This window comes from Gopherus flavomarginatus, chromosome 5 (genome assembly GCF_025201925.1).
Source record: "Gopherus flavomarginatus isolate rGopFla2 chromosome 5, rGopFla2.mat.asm, whole genome shotgun sequence".
Classification (NCBI taxonomy): domain Eukaryota; kingdom Metazoa; phylum Chordata; order Testudines; family Testudinidae; genus Gopherus; species Gopherus flavomarginatus.
Genome location: NC_066621.1, coordinates 74,665,335 through 74,683,714, shown reverse-complemented (window position 1 = coordinate 74,683,714; position 18,380 = coordinate 74,665,335). Strand labels below are relative to the sequence as shown.

The following is an 18,380-nucleotide window of genomic DNA, read 5'->3' as shown; positions in this document are numbered from 1 at the left end:
GTAGGACTGCCTCAAAAAACATTAAGCCAAAATCCTACTGTGAGAAAGCTTTTTCACACCCAATGGTACCGATATGGCTATTTGTGTGGGAGCATCATTGAACTGTCAATATATTTTTGAGATGTAATTATTTCCCTGATTTTGTTTTTAAAATGTAAGTTACTGCCTTATGAAAAAACCCACTTTCCAAAACTAACTGAAGTTTGTGTAATAATCATTTAGGCAATTTTCTTTTTAAGATTAAGCAATAAATGATATGATGTATTACTGAATAACAGTTCAACTATAGGGCATGTTGGGCAACAAAGATCTTTTCTATTGTACAAGTCAGTGTTCCAACTGCAAAATATTTATAGTTAGAAACACTAACTTTTCAGAAGTATATTATCCATCTTAATGAAAGCTAGGCCTGAACCAAACCTTGCTGTGTGCTTAGGATCTGAACTCGTATGTCCATTTTTCACATCACCTGTTTTTATAATGGGACAGCCAAAATCCTTGATCTGGACACAGTCCCAAACTCAAAAATTAAAGTAGACCAGTGTACCTCAATATCCCACCCAGTGTGCTGGTTTCTAACAGCCATTGGTTTGACGCTCCAGTCATTACTCGGGTTCAGAGTCTATTAACTTCAATAGGTAACCACACCCCTGCCCCAGGCATTCTATTAGGTTTGTTCTGTGTACCCAGCCTCAGCAATGATCACTTATGAGTTCAAGAGGAGACTAGAGAGAAAAGGACTTACCAAAGGAGACGGTTTGCAACAGCAAATAGGCAGGAAAGATAAAACTGCAGACAGAACCAATTAGTCTGATCACTCAATTACTAAACACCCAATGGTGATAATAGGATTGTGACATCTAAGGTGAGTTGCCAACTCTCCCCCTTTTCTCTCCACCACAATCAGCTCAGAACAAGTCCAAGCCAGCCAGAACTTGAATTCAACTATTAGAAATGAGGACATGGTGCTAACATGCCATTTATTTAAAAAAAAAATTAGTACTAAGACACCTAGTGGAATTTTGAAGGTGTTATCTTGCTCTGTTTAATATGACATTTCAACAGGGGGAAAATGAGTTGGTATATTTTGGCAACAGAAACACAGCATTAGCTCCCACTGATTATGGGCCAGAACTGGCTCTCATTAGGTTTTTCCATTGACTTCCAAGGGAGCAGCAGCAGGCTTAACACTTTTCTTCACCTGTTTCTTAAACACTGGAAATAACTACGTGACATTCCCTTTGGTGAGTTACTGATAGAGTGATCATGATTAACTTGGCATTTGCCAACAGCTGACCACAGTTATTTCCCTTTACAAGAGAGGGGGAAATGGTGATATGGCTAATAGCACTGTGGGCTAACTGTTGGTAAATGCTGAATTAAGGGTGTTGTCTGCTGTAAGGGCAACACAGAGAGAACTTCAAAAACAAATGTTAAAATGATACATTTGATTGGTTCAACCAGCATGTGACAGTGGTGTGGTAGGACATGGTCATTTACAGTGTTAGTGCCACAATGGAAACACAAGAACAGTCTGAGAGATTCATCTTAATTGTGAAGTGTTTAAAATGCTCAATAGTATAGGAGTAGCAGCAGAAAGTCTACCTGCCGAGTTATAATTATGTGATTCTGGCTGTTCTCACTTTCTCTTTTGTAAGTTGGAAACACACTGAGGACCCCCGCAACCAACAGCCCTTCATTGCTACTTTTCTCCTATGATTGTCAAAAGAGGTAGGAAGCAATAGCTTTAGCAAAACAGTGAAAGGAGAAGAGCTCTCATTTCTGACTGAGATTCCAGACCATATGAAGAGTTAAAAACAAAATCTACCTTTTCTAAATTCTGCTGCTTCTGGCTCACAGAGCATCAATTGTTGTGCCAGCAGAGGCAGCTGCATCCAACCTAGGTTTCTCCCCTAGTGGGGAGGTGGCAGTAGTGGTCACCCTGTCCCAACCTGATACCAAATGGCAGGACTATCTACCACCTGTGGAAGGTGAGGAACTCCTGTGGGCCAGCCTCTATTCCACCCTGGTCCCACGGGGATATTGATTGGTGGCTCCTCCATGGAACCATGAGCATGGGCATGTACCTGGCACAGTTTGCTTCTGTCCTTGACACCTGCCCCTTTTGCAATGTGAGGGAGAATCTGGCACTCACTTATCTTGAATGTGCCAGGTTGCAACCCCTATTCTGGCTCCTCAAGAACCTCCTGTTGAGGTTCTGGCTGCACTTTTCCCTACTTCTGTTTATATTTGCATGCTCTGTCTGTGGCCCCACAAAGTCACGAGACCTCCTCGTCAACCTTCTCCTGGAACTGGCTAAAGTGGCTGTCTTCAACACCGGGAAGAGGACACTAGATGATGGGGTGCAGTGCAACTGTGTAGCCTATTTCTGCTCCTCTGTGGTCTCATGCATCCAGGCAGAGTTCCTCTGAGCAGCGTCTACCGGTTCCCTAGACAGCTTTGAGGAGCAGTGGGCACTCTCCAGGGTTCTCTGCTTGGTGTCCCCCTCTGGATCCCTGGTTTTGAACCTGTGACCTTCACTCCTGACCCTGTTATTCATTCATTGTCCCCTGTATTCAGTTGGTTCCCAGGTCCAGTGGTCCCTCCTGCAAGGCTGGGGAAGGAGCCTTTAGATGTGGGCGGGCTTGTGCCCACCCACCTCCCAGGATTCCAATAAGGCCACCTGAGTCTGAAGGGGGAAGTCAGCTTTAGACTCCAACCAGGACTTTATGGGACCCTTGCCAAAAGGCTGACCAGCTGGTTGCCTTCATGAATGGCTTCAAGCTCTACTGGTCTGCAGGAAGCAGGGAATGGTGGGAAACTTGCCCTGTGTCAATCCACCACCTTGCCTGCAGTCTATTTCAATAGCAGAAATCCAGGCATGATTTAGGGCATCATATGTAACTTCAGTGAATGTAAGTAAGAAGTGGCTAAATGTTACGGCAACAGATGAAAAGGGAAACATGACTAACTCTTGCCTTCATTCCCTTTGTATCTGTCTACAACTGAAGACACATTTATGAGATGGTGAAGCTTAAAATAAGTGAAGAGCAAGAGGTGGGTGGGTAAGGCAGCCTTACTGAATGCTAAGGGAAAGCTGGTTTTATAACCATCTCTCCTATGCTCACTCTGTCTTCAAGTGTTTTACAGAGTAGAGAGCTCAGTTTCATTAACATAGTGACTACACAGGCAAGTAAAAGCAGCCATTATTCACTTACTGATGACAGTGCATGCTCAGCCTTGGACAGGTTAAGTGGGAACAGAAATGTTAGCCAGAATACCAGACTTATCCCCATCTCCTTTCAAAAAAGTGCCAGACACTGAGGAAACATTTTACACGTCATGTATACCAAAGTTTTCTTTATAAATCATAAAGAAGAAAAAAAGGGCGCATGCTCAGTTTTGTCTGCAGCTCACCTTTACATAATGTTTTACAGATAATAGTAAAGTACCTTTTATCTGAGGATCTCAGAGCGCATTCAGCATTATATCAACTAGGCAAGATCCCTATTTTAGGAATGAGGAAACAAACTCACAGAGATTAAAGTGAATTTCAAAGGTTACACAGCAAGTAGATGGCAGAGCCAGAAACAGACCTTAGGAGTGCTGATCTGGGCCACATTAGAAACTACTCATGTATGTAAAATTTGGCCCATGCTCAAATACCTTGTTAAATTAGAATCTTACTCTGCTGCTCCAATCACTAAACCAGATGAGTTAGTCAATTCTATGTAAATAAAAAATATGTTAAGAACAGAGCCAATTAGCATTATAAAAATGTGAATTTATTACACAATAAAATGAAAATTTAGTTTTTTTCACAGCAGCATGTGCCAGAGACTATAAAGATTTTTGCTTTCAGTTCAATATGTTAGATAAAAATCACATGCAGACCATTCATTAGGCCCAGTCAAATTTTATATGGGCACACACATTTTCACACAAAAGCACTGACCCAGGTTTCTGTGATTGGAGGGATCATATCACTTGTTATTTCCAAGTACTCAGACAATCTTTGGGTATATGTGAAAATATTAATGAATCATGAATGATTAATTATCCAAAAATTAAAACCCCAAAGTCCAATCTTTATTTTTACATTTTAAATTTCAGCCATGATCATGTGAAGTATGTGACCAATCGCACACCATGAATAACAAACAGTGAACAGCTAAAGCAAATCATTCAGAATCATGAATAATACAGCTTGAAACTTACTTGTCCAAACTAATTTGGGTTTGATTAATTACAGATATAACTGGTAACAAAAAGATAAACCAGCTCTATAGTCTGTTCAGACACTGGAACCATGCTGATCTTCAGAATATACTCTATCCTTGAATGTTGTGTTTGTAGACCCACTATTAAGTCAGTAGTATAAGAACGGAGAGTGGTCAGTCCACATCTTCAGGTACAGGCTTCCCTTCCTTACTTTCTAGATTGGAAACCTGTAAGTAAACAAGGTACAGAGGTAAAAACAAATTTGCATTTAATTTCTGCTATTAATTTTAGATTCACACAAAGAACTGGGGTAGTGAACAATGAACTGAGGAACAATAAGCTATAGGCCAGATTTCAGCTGTGTCCAATAAGCACTGGAAACAGCAGAGAAAGGTGTATGCAAAGGATTTGCAACCACCCTCAGTCCCTGATCCTTCCAACAGGTTCTGTGTCAGCCCCAAGGGAGGCTCCAGGCACCAGCGCACCACGCATGTGCCTGGGGCGGCAAGCCATGGGGAGCAGCCTGCCAGCCACCGTGAGGGCAGCAGTCAGGCTGACTTTGGTGGCATGCGTGCAGGAGATCCGCCAGTCCCGTGGCTTCGGCAGCAATTCGGCGGCGGGTACGCCGAAGGCATAGGACTGGCGGACCTCCCGCTGGCGTGCCACTGAAAGCCTCCTGACCGCTGTGCTTGGGGCAGCAAAATACACAGAGTCGCCCCTGGTCAGCCCATGCCCCAATCACCTCACAGCTGCTGTAAATTATGCCAGCTGCTCAAGGCCCCAGGGGGCCATTTTGGAAGCCAGGTAGTAGTAGAGTGCAGAAGAGCTCGTGCCATGGAGGGTGGCATCAGAGCTGCACCACCTGGGAATTCCCTCACACTGGTAGATCTACCAGGGCAACAGCCCCTTTGTGCTGGAGGATGAAATGAGCCATAACTGCAGGTCTGGCAAATCTGAATAAAACCATTGTCTCAAGCTGTCGCCAATTAACATCTTATCTCTGGGCTTTGTGCTACAAATACAGGAACACAACAGTCAACACGTGACACTGTCCTGGAGGATGATTCTCTTAGGAATTACAAGTGTGTGACCTGTGATGGCAGAATTTCCAGGCCAAGGGAAACCCTTAGTGCACTCATTTCCCAAAACAGACCAATCTTGTCCTGTAGTATTATAAGAGGTCCTGTGATGATCTGCCCCACACTTGGCTCTAAGGGGTTAATAGAGCCCTAGGGAGGCTGCACCAGAGGCAGCCAATCAGAGAAGGGCTAAAGGGAGCAGCCAGTCAGGGCCAAGCAGGCCCATATAAAAAGGGAACTGCAGGGAACAGAAAGGTAGCTCTCTGCGGGGAGCCCAGGGAGGAAGGACTGTGTCCCTAGAGGGCTGAGAGAACTGCCAGCACCCTAGACATGGCAGTGCTGCTAGCAGGGGTTGGGGGAGCGAGAGACAGCTCCTGGGTGGGTGCTGGGGTTTGCAGGTGGACAGTCTGAGGCAAGGATAAAGAGGATACTGTGGCCACGAGGAAGTGGCCAGACAATATACTGCAGTAGCCACTAAGGGAAGTGTCTGAACAGCAGATTGCAGGTCCCCCAGAATGGGGGAGCACAGAGTGCAGCATAGCCAGAGGGCTGTGTTGCTGAAGAGGACACCGCAGTCCTTGGAGAGACGTGGATCCTAGAACAGGAGTGATGGTGGCGAGGCACCACCAGAGGAGGGCGTACTGGTGAACAGAGCTAATCCCCACAACAGCCAGCAGAAGGCACCACAGTGCAGAGTGAACCCTGTAACATGCCCTTATTTTTGAGTCTTGTGAAAAACTTTCTGAAACAGTTACCAGCACAGGCTGCTGCTATAACCTACTGGATAAGCCAAAACTTAAGGAATGGATTCTTTTTTTTTTAAACTGGCCCCCCCTTTGCACACAGTTTGCAATGGCAAATACCTGCAGGCACAAGTAATATCACAGGGAAGCATATGCCAATACACTGGGTCATTACAAGTCTAAGTGATATTCACTGTGCCCATAAATATTTATAGGCACAAAAAGAGAGGCCAGATTTTTACAGTCTGATCCTACAAAAATATCCAATCCAGCTCCCACTGAAGCCAAAAGGAGTTTTGCCCTATGCTTTAATGGGAAAAGGCCCAAAATTATGAGTTGTGGGGTGGGGCTAAAAAGGGAATACACCATATGGTACCTTTTATCCTAGGTTTCCAGGGAGTCAGATACTATTACAGCATGCCTGACATTTCAGAGAGGTGGGAATTAATATTTTATTGCGTACGTAAACATAGTCTTAAAAGCAACTGAAATGTAAAATCTTTGGCAGTGAAAATGCCGATGTGTTAAAATTCCTCAGCCAAGCACTTTTATGGTAAAAGAAAATGTATTGAAATAATGTTAAGGCTGTGACTGAAGCCCACAAAAAGCCAAGCAACTCATAGTTACAGCTACCACTTGATCCTCTCCACACCTCACCGTGTCAGTCTAAAAACAGTTGCTATATCCAGGCATACAAGGTCAAATTAATCCTGGTGTAACTCCATTGACTTCAAGGTTCAAAGAGGGGATTGCTGTAAAGGCAGATGGGCAGACACCTACACTCTGAATTTCCCAGCTCTTATTGAATTTGTCACACCATTTTAGGTCCCATCCTGCAAACAGGTCCGTGTAGATAGACTTCTGTTACTGTGTGCTGGTCTGTTGCTCTGAATGGGCAGGGAGTTCATAAGCATAGATCAGTGGTCCCCAAACTTTTCAAGGTTGTGTCCCCCCTTAACCCTGTCTCTCCCACCCCTGGGAGCTGTGGCAAGGGACACGGCCCTGGGGTGGGGGTGGGGACACTCAGACTGAGGTTAAACGGAGCCCAGACCAGACCACATTTTGTGCTGGGGCTGTGCTGGAGCAGAGCTGGATGAAGAGCAGGACTGGGTGGCACTCCCTCCCTGCCCTTCCATGGAGGCTGAGCCGGGCCCCGCCACACTCCCCTAAATGTTCCTCCGCACCCCTGTTAAAGTAACAGTTAAAAAGTTACTATGCTCTCCTAAGAGTTAGATCATAGGAATCTCGTCTCTGTAGATATACTGGATCTGGGCTTATCGTATCACAAATGATTTAAAATAAACCTAGAGAAGAAGTGAACTATGCTTACCTGTTTATCTATAGACCTAAACTGCCAGGACCAGGTGGAGTTGTAAAGGAAAGGTCTCAGGTCAAATCGGTTGTCCTCAGGACTGTAGTTTTCAGCATGATAGGCAGGTGTGAGGGTGGTCATTTTATGTCTGTTAATTGAGTACATCCTGAAAAAATGCTTAACCTTGGATGCCACCTGGTGTACAAAACACATAGTTTCAGGTCAACTGAAATTTCTCAGAACTTAAACACAATTCTAGACGAGCAAGTTACTCTGGAGAGGGATAATTCACAAATCCAAATTTATATGTATTAGTTACCACTACTAATGTACTTACCACAGAGGAAGCTAGCTATGTAATATGCATTTAAAGTATCAGAATACACAAAAGTGTCACAATGAAACACATCTGTACTATTTTGCTGTAAATGTTTTTTATAAGGGAGAAGATGGATATCCCAGGGGTTAGGGCACTGGGCTGGGTGAGAGACCCAAATTTTATTCCCTGCTCTGCCACAGATTTCCTGTGTGACCTTGGGCAAGTCACTTAGCTTCTCTGTGCCTCAGCTTCCCATCTGTAAAATGGGAATAATAGAACTTCCCTTCCTCACAGAGGTCCAAGAAAGGGCACTGCTGGGATAAAAGCAAGTACCCATTGAAATGTCATGGAAATAACACCTCTCCAACCAACTCTGTCACAGGATATGCGGACATGGATTTCTTTTAGGTGTTTTGAAAATCAAGAGCCACCTTCTCTCCTGCAATATATTCACGGCACACCCATTAACTTCATGGGGATTGGGCACACATAAGAGAAGGCAGAATTTGGCCAGGCATGTATAGATCTAAAAATAAACAGTTCCCTTCAGAATACCTAACTGTTGATCTAACAGTCTGCAGTATAGACAAAAGTCCAGAATCACTCTAGGATCTGTGCCAGATTGTACTAGCAGAGAAAGGTTTTCTGAGAAGCAGAAACAGCAAAACGTAACACAGACAGTGGGCAGTATGTGATCAGTGTCAGCTGTCAGGTTTCCACAGAGAGATTTCTCTTGAAATTTGGTCTTTTCTTCTTTAACCTCTCTAGGGTATTTCTAAATACAAGAGACTGATTAAGCTGTTCCTCTTAAGTTCTGAAAACTACACGTGATCTTTTTCAGAGAGCAAATTCTGTTAAATACAAGATTTTTTAAATTTTTACCTCTCTTGGGGTACAGATCTCCTTCCACATATTGATCAGCTTACAAAACATGCTGTAAGGTCCAGCCTTGGCCATCTTCCTTAGTTTGCCATAGACTGAGAGCTCTGTGTATGTCATCCCCATATCTTCCTGAAATATCATACACAAAAAGGGCACTGAAAATGTATAACATGAGTCAGAATGTATTATTTTATAGGGGACAGTAATAAATTCAGTTAATCAGAGAAATACTAAATAGAAAATCCATCTCCATTGAAAATAAGGACTGCAATGAAATTTCAGAATTTTTTTATGGGAATATATTGCATCTAGCTAGCAAGAGAATTTCTTGAATAAAAAGGATTTTTCCTTCTGTGGTACTTGAACACAGGCTTCAAGTACCACAGAAGCAAGATAAACTTAGATGTTGGCCTTCTGCTTGAAGACAAGAAGCTAAATTCTGCCCTGACTTAACCTCCACTTTCCTAGAAACACACTACAGTTCCCTAGAATTTAGACCAGCCTAGATTTCAGGGGTGTTCTGTAGGTTTGAACAGTGATCTCATATCCAGCTAAATAAAGAAAATGAAGAAACAAAGTTCTGGGGCCAATATTTCCAAAAGTGACTAGTGACTTTGAGTGACTCCCATTTTGGGGGGGGTCCAACTTGAGAGGCCTTGAAGGGGATTGATTTTCAGAAAGAGCTAAGAAATACATACCCCTTACAAATATCTCGAGTGGAGCTCCCAAAACTCAAGGCATCCAAAAATGCATTACTTCTGAAACTCTTGGCCTGTATAAACAAGCCTAGTGCCAAATATTAATGTTTACAGAGCTGTTTTGTGGAATGGCTTATGAGACCATTCAAAAGGAGAGAAACGTATCTTAGTCATAGTTTGGAGACGGGCAGCAGCGCTGCTACTGAACAAAAAACAAGTTGTGAATAAGGCTTACCACAGCATTTTTTAAAGTCACTGCCCATTACCTCATCAGTTTGAGACACTTGTCCATCTGCAAGGGGCTCTAACTCTGCAGTTGGTGGAGCTGATATAATACTGTGTAGGAAAAAGCATTCATTCAAACCAATCACATTAGCTGACTGGCCTGCTAAATATCAAGTGCTTTATTTAAGTTCATTTCGGGAGCACAACCTGCAAAATGATCGTAAAAAGAAAATGGGACATCTACTAGACTACTGCCATTTGTGCCAAAAGCTCTCCTAGGTGCACAGGGTGATGCTTATTATAAAATCATAGTTATAATATATTTTCCTGAGTCAAGTCTGAGTATAAATAGAATAAGGACCTCAGGATTCAAGCACAGCAACTATCAGTTCTGCACCTGAAGTTTTCAGTAGTTTGTGCTAAATTCACAGAAACAGCAAATAAACAGTCTTGCATCCATCTAAATCCCTGTCCAGGCTAAGGCTGAAAAAGAGCATAGCCTTGCCTACAATGAGTTTCTGCCAAGAGTCTCTCACTGTTGAAGCTCCCCTGCTGGTTACAACATTGGGAAAGCTAGTATAGAACAGCTCCTCAAGCTGACCATATTAACACTGTCCCTTTTAAATAACAGTGTAAAAACGTAGGCAGTCACAGCAGCATTGTCTCCACTAGCACCCTCAACAAGCTCGTGTTAGCAATGATAGAAAAAAGTTGCCATAAAATAAACCCTAGTGTAGACACAGCCCTAGTAGGAATCATGTTTAAACGTAGTTGCTAGCACAGTTATGGCATAAATTCCTTGACAAATATTCACTTGGATTTATTTTGCAAGAACCATAATATACTCTTGTTTTAAAGCTATGCTAAAGACTACAACGTTTTGATAGGTATAGAAGGCCAATATTAATAGTGCTATTAGGCTGCCAGGTTTTCAGAGAAAAATCTCTCTGTCCACACTGATCAGGAAAAATATAGAAGCTGCAGCCACATTTAAACACAGAAGTTATTATTATTTATCACATGTATTACAGTGGCATAAGAGGTTCAGAACTGGAGTTCCAGTATGTTACACATGTGCACACACTGTAGGAGAGGAACAGGAATATGGATGCTAGAACAGGGCCTAAAAATCATTACTTGACCACTCACCTTCTGAGTGCTGTAAGCTGGAAGTTTTCCATACAATACTGTATGAAACTTCTCAGGTCAGTCTTGCTGATTCCACCAACAGGATTGATATCGGCACTGGAGCAATCGTACTTGGTCAAGTATCCGTGAAGACTGAAAAAGAATAAGGAACTTTATATAACAACCAAGATTATAAAAATAGGGCCTTTTATGTTTTCATGTGTATTTATAAGGCTATCATTTTTTTAAAGTCACTGGGACATTAAGGGTAAACAGATTATTGTTCGGATGTGGTAGTGCTACTCTAATGACCATTATATCTCTGGCAGGGAGGTGATAATATTTTAATACCTACTGCAACTGCAGTTAGCACTGTATGTATTACAAGTGATTTGCAAATAAAAAAAAAATGAAAATTGTATTTCCTGAAGCAATGTAGGCTGACTGCCTCCCAGGACTGGCACAAGCCACTTCTTAGGGCTCTTCCCTCTTGAGGTCTCAACTTTTCTGGATAATCCAACCAATCAGAGACCACCTTCTTGGGAAATCAGAAGGGTAAGTAATTTACAGGCAGGGCCGGTGCAACCATTTAGGCAACCTAGGCGGTCGCCTAGGGCGCTAGGATTTGGGGGGCAGCATTTTCTTCGACAGCGACCACGGCGGCCAGATCTTCGGCCACGCCAGTCACCGCCGGCATTTAGGCAGAGGGAGCTGGGGCAGTGGAGTGCAGGGAGGGCTGCCTGCAGCAAGTAGGGGGTGGGGCAGCATGCAGGGGAACTCCCGGCCCCAGCTCACCCCTGCTCCGCCTCCTCCTCCCCGAGCACGCCGTCGCAGCTTCACTTCTCCCGCCTATCAGGCTTGCAGCGCCTAAGCTGATTGGCACCACAAGCCTGGGAGGCGGGAGAAGTGAAGCAGAGACAGCGTGCTCGGGGTGGAGGCAGAGCAGGGGTGAGCTAGGGCTGCGGGGGGCGCCTCAGGGCAGAGGGGGGGAGCTGCCGTGGGGGGTGGGAGGCGCCTCAGGGCAGGGCCTTGGGGACGGGGGAGGGCGCAAGGTGGAAGTTTCGCCTAGGGTGCGAAACATCCTTGCACCGGCCCAGGCAGAGAGGCAAGATGGTCCAGTGAATAGGACACTGAACTAGGACTTGGGAGCTGTGGGCTCTTCCTCTGAGCTTCAGCAATGCTTTGGGAAAGTCTCTATGCCTCTATTTGACTGTAAGCTCTCTGGGCAGGGACAGTTTCAATGCAGTGTGTGTTTGTACAGTGCCTGGACTACAGGGGCCCTGATCTTGATTGGGATCTCTAATGTCTATACTGCAACATAAGACTATGCTTTAGCCCAGGCTTAAGCCAACCCCCTCTCGTGTCTACACTCCAATTACACTACCCAGGGTCCCAGGACTCTGCAGAGCTCTAGGGTCACAGCTCAAGTGAAACCGGGACCCAGGGTCCAAGCCCTGTTGCTCTGCAGTGTAGATGCAGCGCTGCTTGACTTGGGTCCTGGGACTCATCCAAAAGTATCCCACAATTCCATGGGACAACTTCTTTAGTCCTCTCTATCCCAACAATCTGCAGTCCACTCTACTGAAAAGGGAAACCACTCCACCTTGGCGAACAGTGGCAGCTCAGGTCAGCATTAACCCATTCTCTTCTGATCACCCATCTTCAAGAACACTATAAGAGAGCATCCTGGGTTTACTATGGGTTTGGTGGGCTATTCAAACTTCCTGTAACGACAACCCCTCAATTCTCCAGCATGTAAAACATGCAGGCCAGGCAGTAAGGTTTTCCCACAGTGCATCACAGTCCTATGGCTAGAGTGACCACATTACAGGAGACTTTGGGATATGGTAACTTTGACTCAAGTCTGCGCACTGCAGTCTGGATGTCCGAGCCCTAGGTTAGAGCACGGGTTAGACAATTCAATGTAGGGTTTAAATACAATGTAGACACTTAAGCCCAGGGTTCTGTAACACAAGTCAGCTAAGGTGAGTCCCACTAACCCTGTGCTTACTTAAGTATGTCTGACTGTTGTTTTGTATTACATTGCAGTGTATCGACGCCCAACTCCCCCATTTATAACTTGAGGATCTGCAACTATAAATCTAATTCGGATGCCTCCACCAACCAATTAAGCAAGGCATTTCACACAAAAACAACTAAAATACTGTCTTTCTTACCTCAATAGCAACTAAAATCCCACTCTGATGCCCCACCTTACTGTGACCAACCTATTAAGCTTGGTCCTGATTTTTTAAAATATATTGCATGGCTTCCAAAGTTGTTGGGGGGTTTTTTTGTTTGTTTTTTTAAATCTCTAATAATAAAAGCATTAAAAAGACACAAAATATTAGCTTCACTTTCATTTTCTATTTACTATATGGGTCACTACTGAAGATTGCTGAGAAAGGAACAGCTGTTATTTTTATCAAATTACTGCACCAATTCTCTAATGGGCATCTGAAAAATGTCTACTAATTTGGTTCAGTTCATGTTTTCATTGATTCCAGTACACTCATTTTAGTTTTAAAATTAATTATATTTTCTGGGGCATTGGTATATACTGTCATCCAGTGGAGTTACAAAAGACTGCAGTGACTTTGACTCCCGATGACTTGTTAATAGATTTCTAATATTCACCCACCTTTCGTCCACATTGGCTGATCCAAGCACTAGAAGCCCACCAGGCATCCCACGAGCCCAATGACTCAGCTGAGCAAACAAGTAGGCAAGGACCATTCTTATTCTAGCCTACAAATCAAATTGAGAAATAAAGCAGATTTACAAAGCAAACTACTTTCTCCCTCATAAAACAGAATTCAAAGAAATTCAAATGTCCACTAGGAACTACCATGAGCCCAGCATACTTCAGAACTAAGCCACCTTTAGAGCTCCAGTCTCTACAGCTGACTAGTGAACACCGCAACCCAGTGTCACTTAATCCCCAAATGTTACTATAAGAAGGGTTATGTGGGGTGGTTCCTTTGGGGCAACAAAAGCATACCTGCACATTTTGCAGTGCCAGATTTTCCCTGCTGCTCCCTCCATGGACACGAAACTGGGGAGATCTGCCCATCACCATACTGAAAATCCCCACAATGGCTTTCACTGCCACATCTATGTTTAGATTTATATGATAGCTGAGAAGATTACAAGCATAAGTAAGTCAGTTTGCATATGTACGACTAGGTAAAACAGTATAAAACAAATGATTTTAACTTTGTCTTCCTTATGTGAAGAAAATAATTAAACCCTCAATTCTCTAGCATGTAAATCAAGGATACAGGAATAAGGCACTAATGCAGGGGTGGGCAAACTTTTGGTCCGAGGGCCATATCGGGGTTGCAAAACTGAATGGAGGGCCGGGTAGGGAAAGCGGTGCCTCCCCAAACAGCCTGGCCTCTGCCCCCTATCTGACCCCTCCCACTTCCCACCCCCTGACTGCCCCCCTTACAACCCCCGACCCATCCAACTCCCCCCCCTTGTTCTCTGACCACCCCGAGGACTCCACCCCGTATCCGACCCCCCTGCTCCCTATCCCCCTACCCCCGCCCCAACAGGCCCCCCAGGACTCCCATGCCTATCCAACCCCAACCCCCCCATTCCCATCCCCTGACCGCCCCTCCCCCCCATCCAACCACTCCCTGTCCCCTGGGACCCCCTACCCCTTATCCAACACCCCAGCCCCTTACCATGCCACTCAAAGTGGCATGTCTGGCTGCCACGCCACCCGGCCAGAGCCAGACATGCTGCTGCGCTGCCCTGCAGGAGCGCACAGCCCCGCCACCCAGAGTGCTGCCCACACAGCAGCCTGGCTGCAAGGGAGGGGGAACAGCAGTGGAGGGGCCGGAGGTAGCCTCCCCAGCCAGGTGCTCAAGGGCCGGGCAGGATGTTCTTGCAGGCCGGATGTGGCCCGTAGTTTGCCCACTTCTGCACTGAAGCCTACCACCACCTAATATCCGGCTTCTAGACTTGGGGAGCCTGGAGTGCAGACTTTTCAAGTTCAGTTGACTGGTTTCTCTGTTCTTCCCCCAATGTTTCTAACGCCTCACCAACACATACGCTCAGATATTAAAGGCTATAATATTCTACTTACCACCTTTATTACTCTCATACTGGTCTTTTAGAAAACCTGAAACTGTATATAAAATCTTAATTGCAATTATTTAATCCAAGTATTTCTTATTCTATACCTGCCTATTTGTTCAGCCAATAATTTGGCCCTGTTGTATGTATCCTGGGAGGAGTTCTCGCTAGCCATGTAACAAGTGGTGAAGATATGTCCACAGAATTCCTGGGAATCCTCAGGAGTATAGGTCTCATCATTCACTATCCTACGTACATCGGCTAGCACACCTTGATCTGCAGACAATCCAGTAAAAGTAAAATGAGAAATCAAATGATGCATCACAGATACCTTATACTACTGCTAATAATACTTTGCTCTTCCACAGCAACAATCATTAGAGGATCTCAAAGCACTTTATAATCATAAAGGAACTAAGCCTCACAACAACCCTTCACAAAATAAGGTAACACTTCATTTGTTGGCATTTCAAATGTCCTCAATTCCATTAAAGAGTATTATTGAGTTTGCTGCTGGCTTTGCATCTATAAATATAAAAAAGTTTTGTCCCATTTATTACAAAGAGGCTTCATAAGGATGAAAGGATGAAATGCTACTTCAACCCAATTTCAGGGCTTAACTTTCCTTAAGCACATGTGAGACTTAAGCGTGGCTTAAGAACTGTGCTGGCCAATGTACAGTTGAATTTCACCCAAAATGAACAAACTCTCCCACAATAAACTGGAACACTAGACCCAAACATCTCAGAGTTTGGAAGATAAATCCAAAGAATAATCCAGATCCATGGCTATGTATTCTATGCACTGCCCATAAGTGAAGATATGCACTACACATGTAGCTACCCACGGCAGTGAAAGGCTCTGGCAGTGGGATGGTGGCAGGGCAAGGCTCTGGCAGCTCCCCTCTGCCGGAGTCCTTACCTGCTGTCTCCTGCTGAAGCCTTTCCCTGCTGCTCTTCCCCCACCTTCTCCCACAGCAGCTTTACACTGTGGCCGGGAAAGGCTCTAGCAGCAGGGAGGCAGTGAGACACTACACTGCTAAAAATGGCAGTGTCCACGTGGGAGGCACTACTTGGGCATATAGATAGCCCATATGTAGAGTACACCATCAAGGTCCAGGCATGCAGGGCACTCTATTCTATTCAGTTAAGCCATGCATCACTATTTACACTGCTATTTATACCCCCGCTAGCAGGCATGCTGCAGGTGAACTCCACACACCACAAGTGTAGACATAGCCTGAGTTTCATAGCTGACCAAAACCCATAAATACAGTTTGGATCTTTGAAATCTGGATCCACATTTTGGCTGGGTTTCTCAAAAGGCGTCTAAGGCAATTAGCTACCACACTCCACTGAAATGTAGTGCTTGGGCCCGCTCTCTAATTAAGAACATGACCAGTATGCTGCACCGTCTGTACTGTACTAATGGCTAATATTCATCTACCTCTAACCATTAGCAAGCTTGGTTACTTTGACAAGGATACACACACACACCCCAACTTACTTCCATTCTTGACTGCAAGGCAAACCTGGTGACACATGGAGTATACAATGCAAGCTGTAGCAGAGCTGTCAATTCCACCACTAAGCGGTAGAAAAAATCCTGCCTTAAACAGCAAACAATGGAAAAAGCTGTAAGAAGTGCCATTGTAAAAACATATTTTACCCTTCAGAAACAATATGTTGAGCCCATTCCTGTCTCCCTCCCTCAGGTGAGTTACGCATGCTCAGCCAGCAGGGCCAGTCATGTCTGGTAGTACTTAATTGGAAAACAGATCTAGCAAAGCATTTCACACCCTTATCACTTTGCATTGGCTAACCAAGCCAAGTCTCAGGTTAAACCTTTTACTTTGATGGCTAGAAAAAGCTGCTAAACAGGTCCTCACCCACTAGCGTGGTTAAGGAAAGCTCATTAAGAAGGATGGAATTCTTAGCATCCAATCCACACTGTTTAATTTGGATCATTGCTTAATGTGATCTTCTGCTTATTTCAAAACACAGTCTTTGGAATCAAACCACTAGCATGTGTGTTTGTCACTTTTTTTTTTGGTCCATCTACTTAAAATGGCTTTTGAGAAGATGGAAGGTGATCATCAGAATTATGTTGGCAAGGAACGGTAAAAGCAATTACCTTGTAACGGATGCTGTATGTTTTCTTTATAGTTAGGGACCACCTATTTTTAGAGAGCTGTAACTGACTAGTACTTTTTCATGTGTCTCTGTAGGCTCTCAACAACTACTGAGATTTCATCTGTGTGCGTGTTAGCAATGGTTGAATATGTTGCAGATGCAATAAACTGTTGTTGTGGGTTAAATCTTAAATTCACTGTCCTATTCATCAATAGTTTACATGATGGTCACCTCCATTTTCATGTTACAGAGGAAACATGAGTAATACGCCTCTCCCAATAACAGCCATAATGGGCTCAGTCTTACTCCCACAGAAGTCAATATGAGTTTTCTACTGGACTTCAATGGGTGCAGAAGCAAGCCCAGAACTGGTAAGAATACAAGCATCAGAATTCAGCACTTGTGTGATGTACGGCATAGAGATACGCATGATGAAAAGAGGGCCCAAAACCAAGCAGAAGAAAGAAAAAGTCAACAGCAACATCACTGCACAAAGAAAACAGATTCATGAATGAAGCTCTTATAAGGGATTTCTCTTGAGAGATCCTAAACAATCTGGCCAGATTCAGTGCTGATTTACACCCTACACAATTCCATTGACTTTAGTCAGATTGCCAGGGTGCAAGTCAGCAATGAATCTGGTATATTGTTTCTGGGTACAGGGAAGAAAGGATGTTTTTATCATGCCATTAAAAATATGTTGCTTGCAGGAAACAGGAACACCAACTTAAGTTACCAAAAAAAACCACACACACAAAAAACCCTTTGTCAATGGGAGTTATTGAATTTAAAGAAAGCAGTACTGAGCACTAATAGATTTGAAGAGAACAGTTAGACACACCTTGAATAAGTGCTTTAAGCTTGAACCAAAGACACTAGAGAAAAGTCTCACAGAATAATCTTGCTCTAAAGAGATGTAGGTAGAGGCAAGCTACCTATACTATTCTTATGGTTAAAACATAGAAAGACAATGTTGAAAAGAGAGTCCTTACCAGATTACTGCGTCTTAAGTAGTCCCAAAGCCAGCATGCAGGGCCAAGACTGTAAGTTACAAAATATAAATATTAGGGCTGTCAAGAGATTAAAAAATTAACCGCGATTAATCACACACTTAAACAATAATAGAATGCTATTTGTTTAAATATTTTGGATGTCTTCTACATCTTCAACTATATTGATTTCAATTACAATACAAAATACAAAGTGTACAGTGCTCACTTTATAGCTATTTTTATTACAAATATTTGCACTGTAAAAAACAAAAGAAAATGTGTTTTTCAAATCCCCCCTTACAAGCTGTAGTTGAACCTACAAATGTAGAATTACGTAAAAAAAAACTGGATTCAGAAACAAAATAATGTAGGCTCTAAAGTTTTACAAGTCCATTCTGTCCTACTTCATGTTCAGCCAATCGCTCAAACAAGTCTGTTTACATTTGCAGAAGATAATGCTGCTCACTTCTTGTTTACAATGTCACCTGAAAGTGAAAACAGGCATTTGCATGGCTCTGTTGTAGCCGGTGTCAGAAGATATTTACGTGCCATATGTGCTAAAGATT

General features: G+C 43.7%; 1 protein-coding gene across 6 annotated transcripts in view; it reads right to left on the bottom strand.

Moving 5' to 3' along the window:
- Positions 1-3,345: 3,345 nt before the first annotated feature.
- Positions 3,346-18,380, bottom strand: part of NADSYN1 (NAD synthetase 1) — a 30,157-nt gene continuing 15,122 nt past the window's right edge. For 3 of the 6 annotated variants that reach the window (XM_050955331.1, XM_050955333.1, XM_050955337.1), the window contains 10 exons: positions 17,815-17,863; positions 16,197-16,299; positions 14,798-14,966; positions 13,609-13,744; positions 13,249-13,355; positions 10,629-10,760; positions 9,490-9,590; positions 8,557-8,711; positions 7,374-7,550; positions 3,346-4,448 (listed from right to left, as the gene is read on the bottom strand). In XM_050955331.1, the coding sequence (XP_050811288.1) occupies positions 4,395-4,448; positions 7,374-7,550; positions 8,557-8,711; positions 9,490-9,590; positions 10,629-10,760; positions 13,249-13,355; positions 13,609-13,744; positions 14,798-14,966; positions 16,197-16,299; positions 17,815-17,863 (1,183 nt within the window). In that variant the 3' untranslated portion in view covers positions 3,346-4,394. Of the gene's footprint in view, positions 4,449-7,373; positions 7,551-8,556; positions 8,712-9,489; positions 9,591-10,628; positions 10,761-13,248; positions 13,356-13,608; positions 13,745-14,797; positions 14,967-16,196; positions 16,300-17,814; positions 17,864-18,380 lie in introns of those variants that run through there. The other 3 variants (XM_050955332.1, XM_050955334.1, XM_050955336.1) reach the window with 3 other exon arrangements.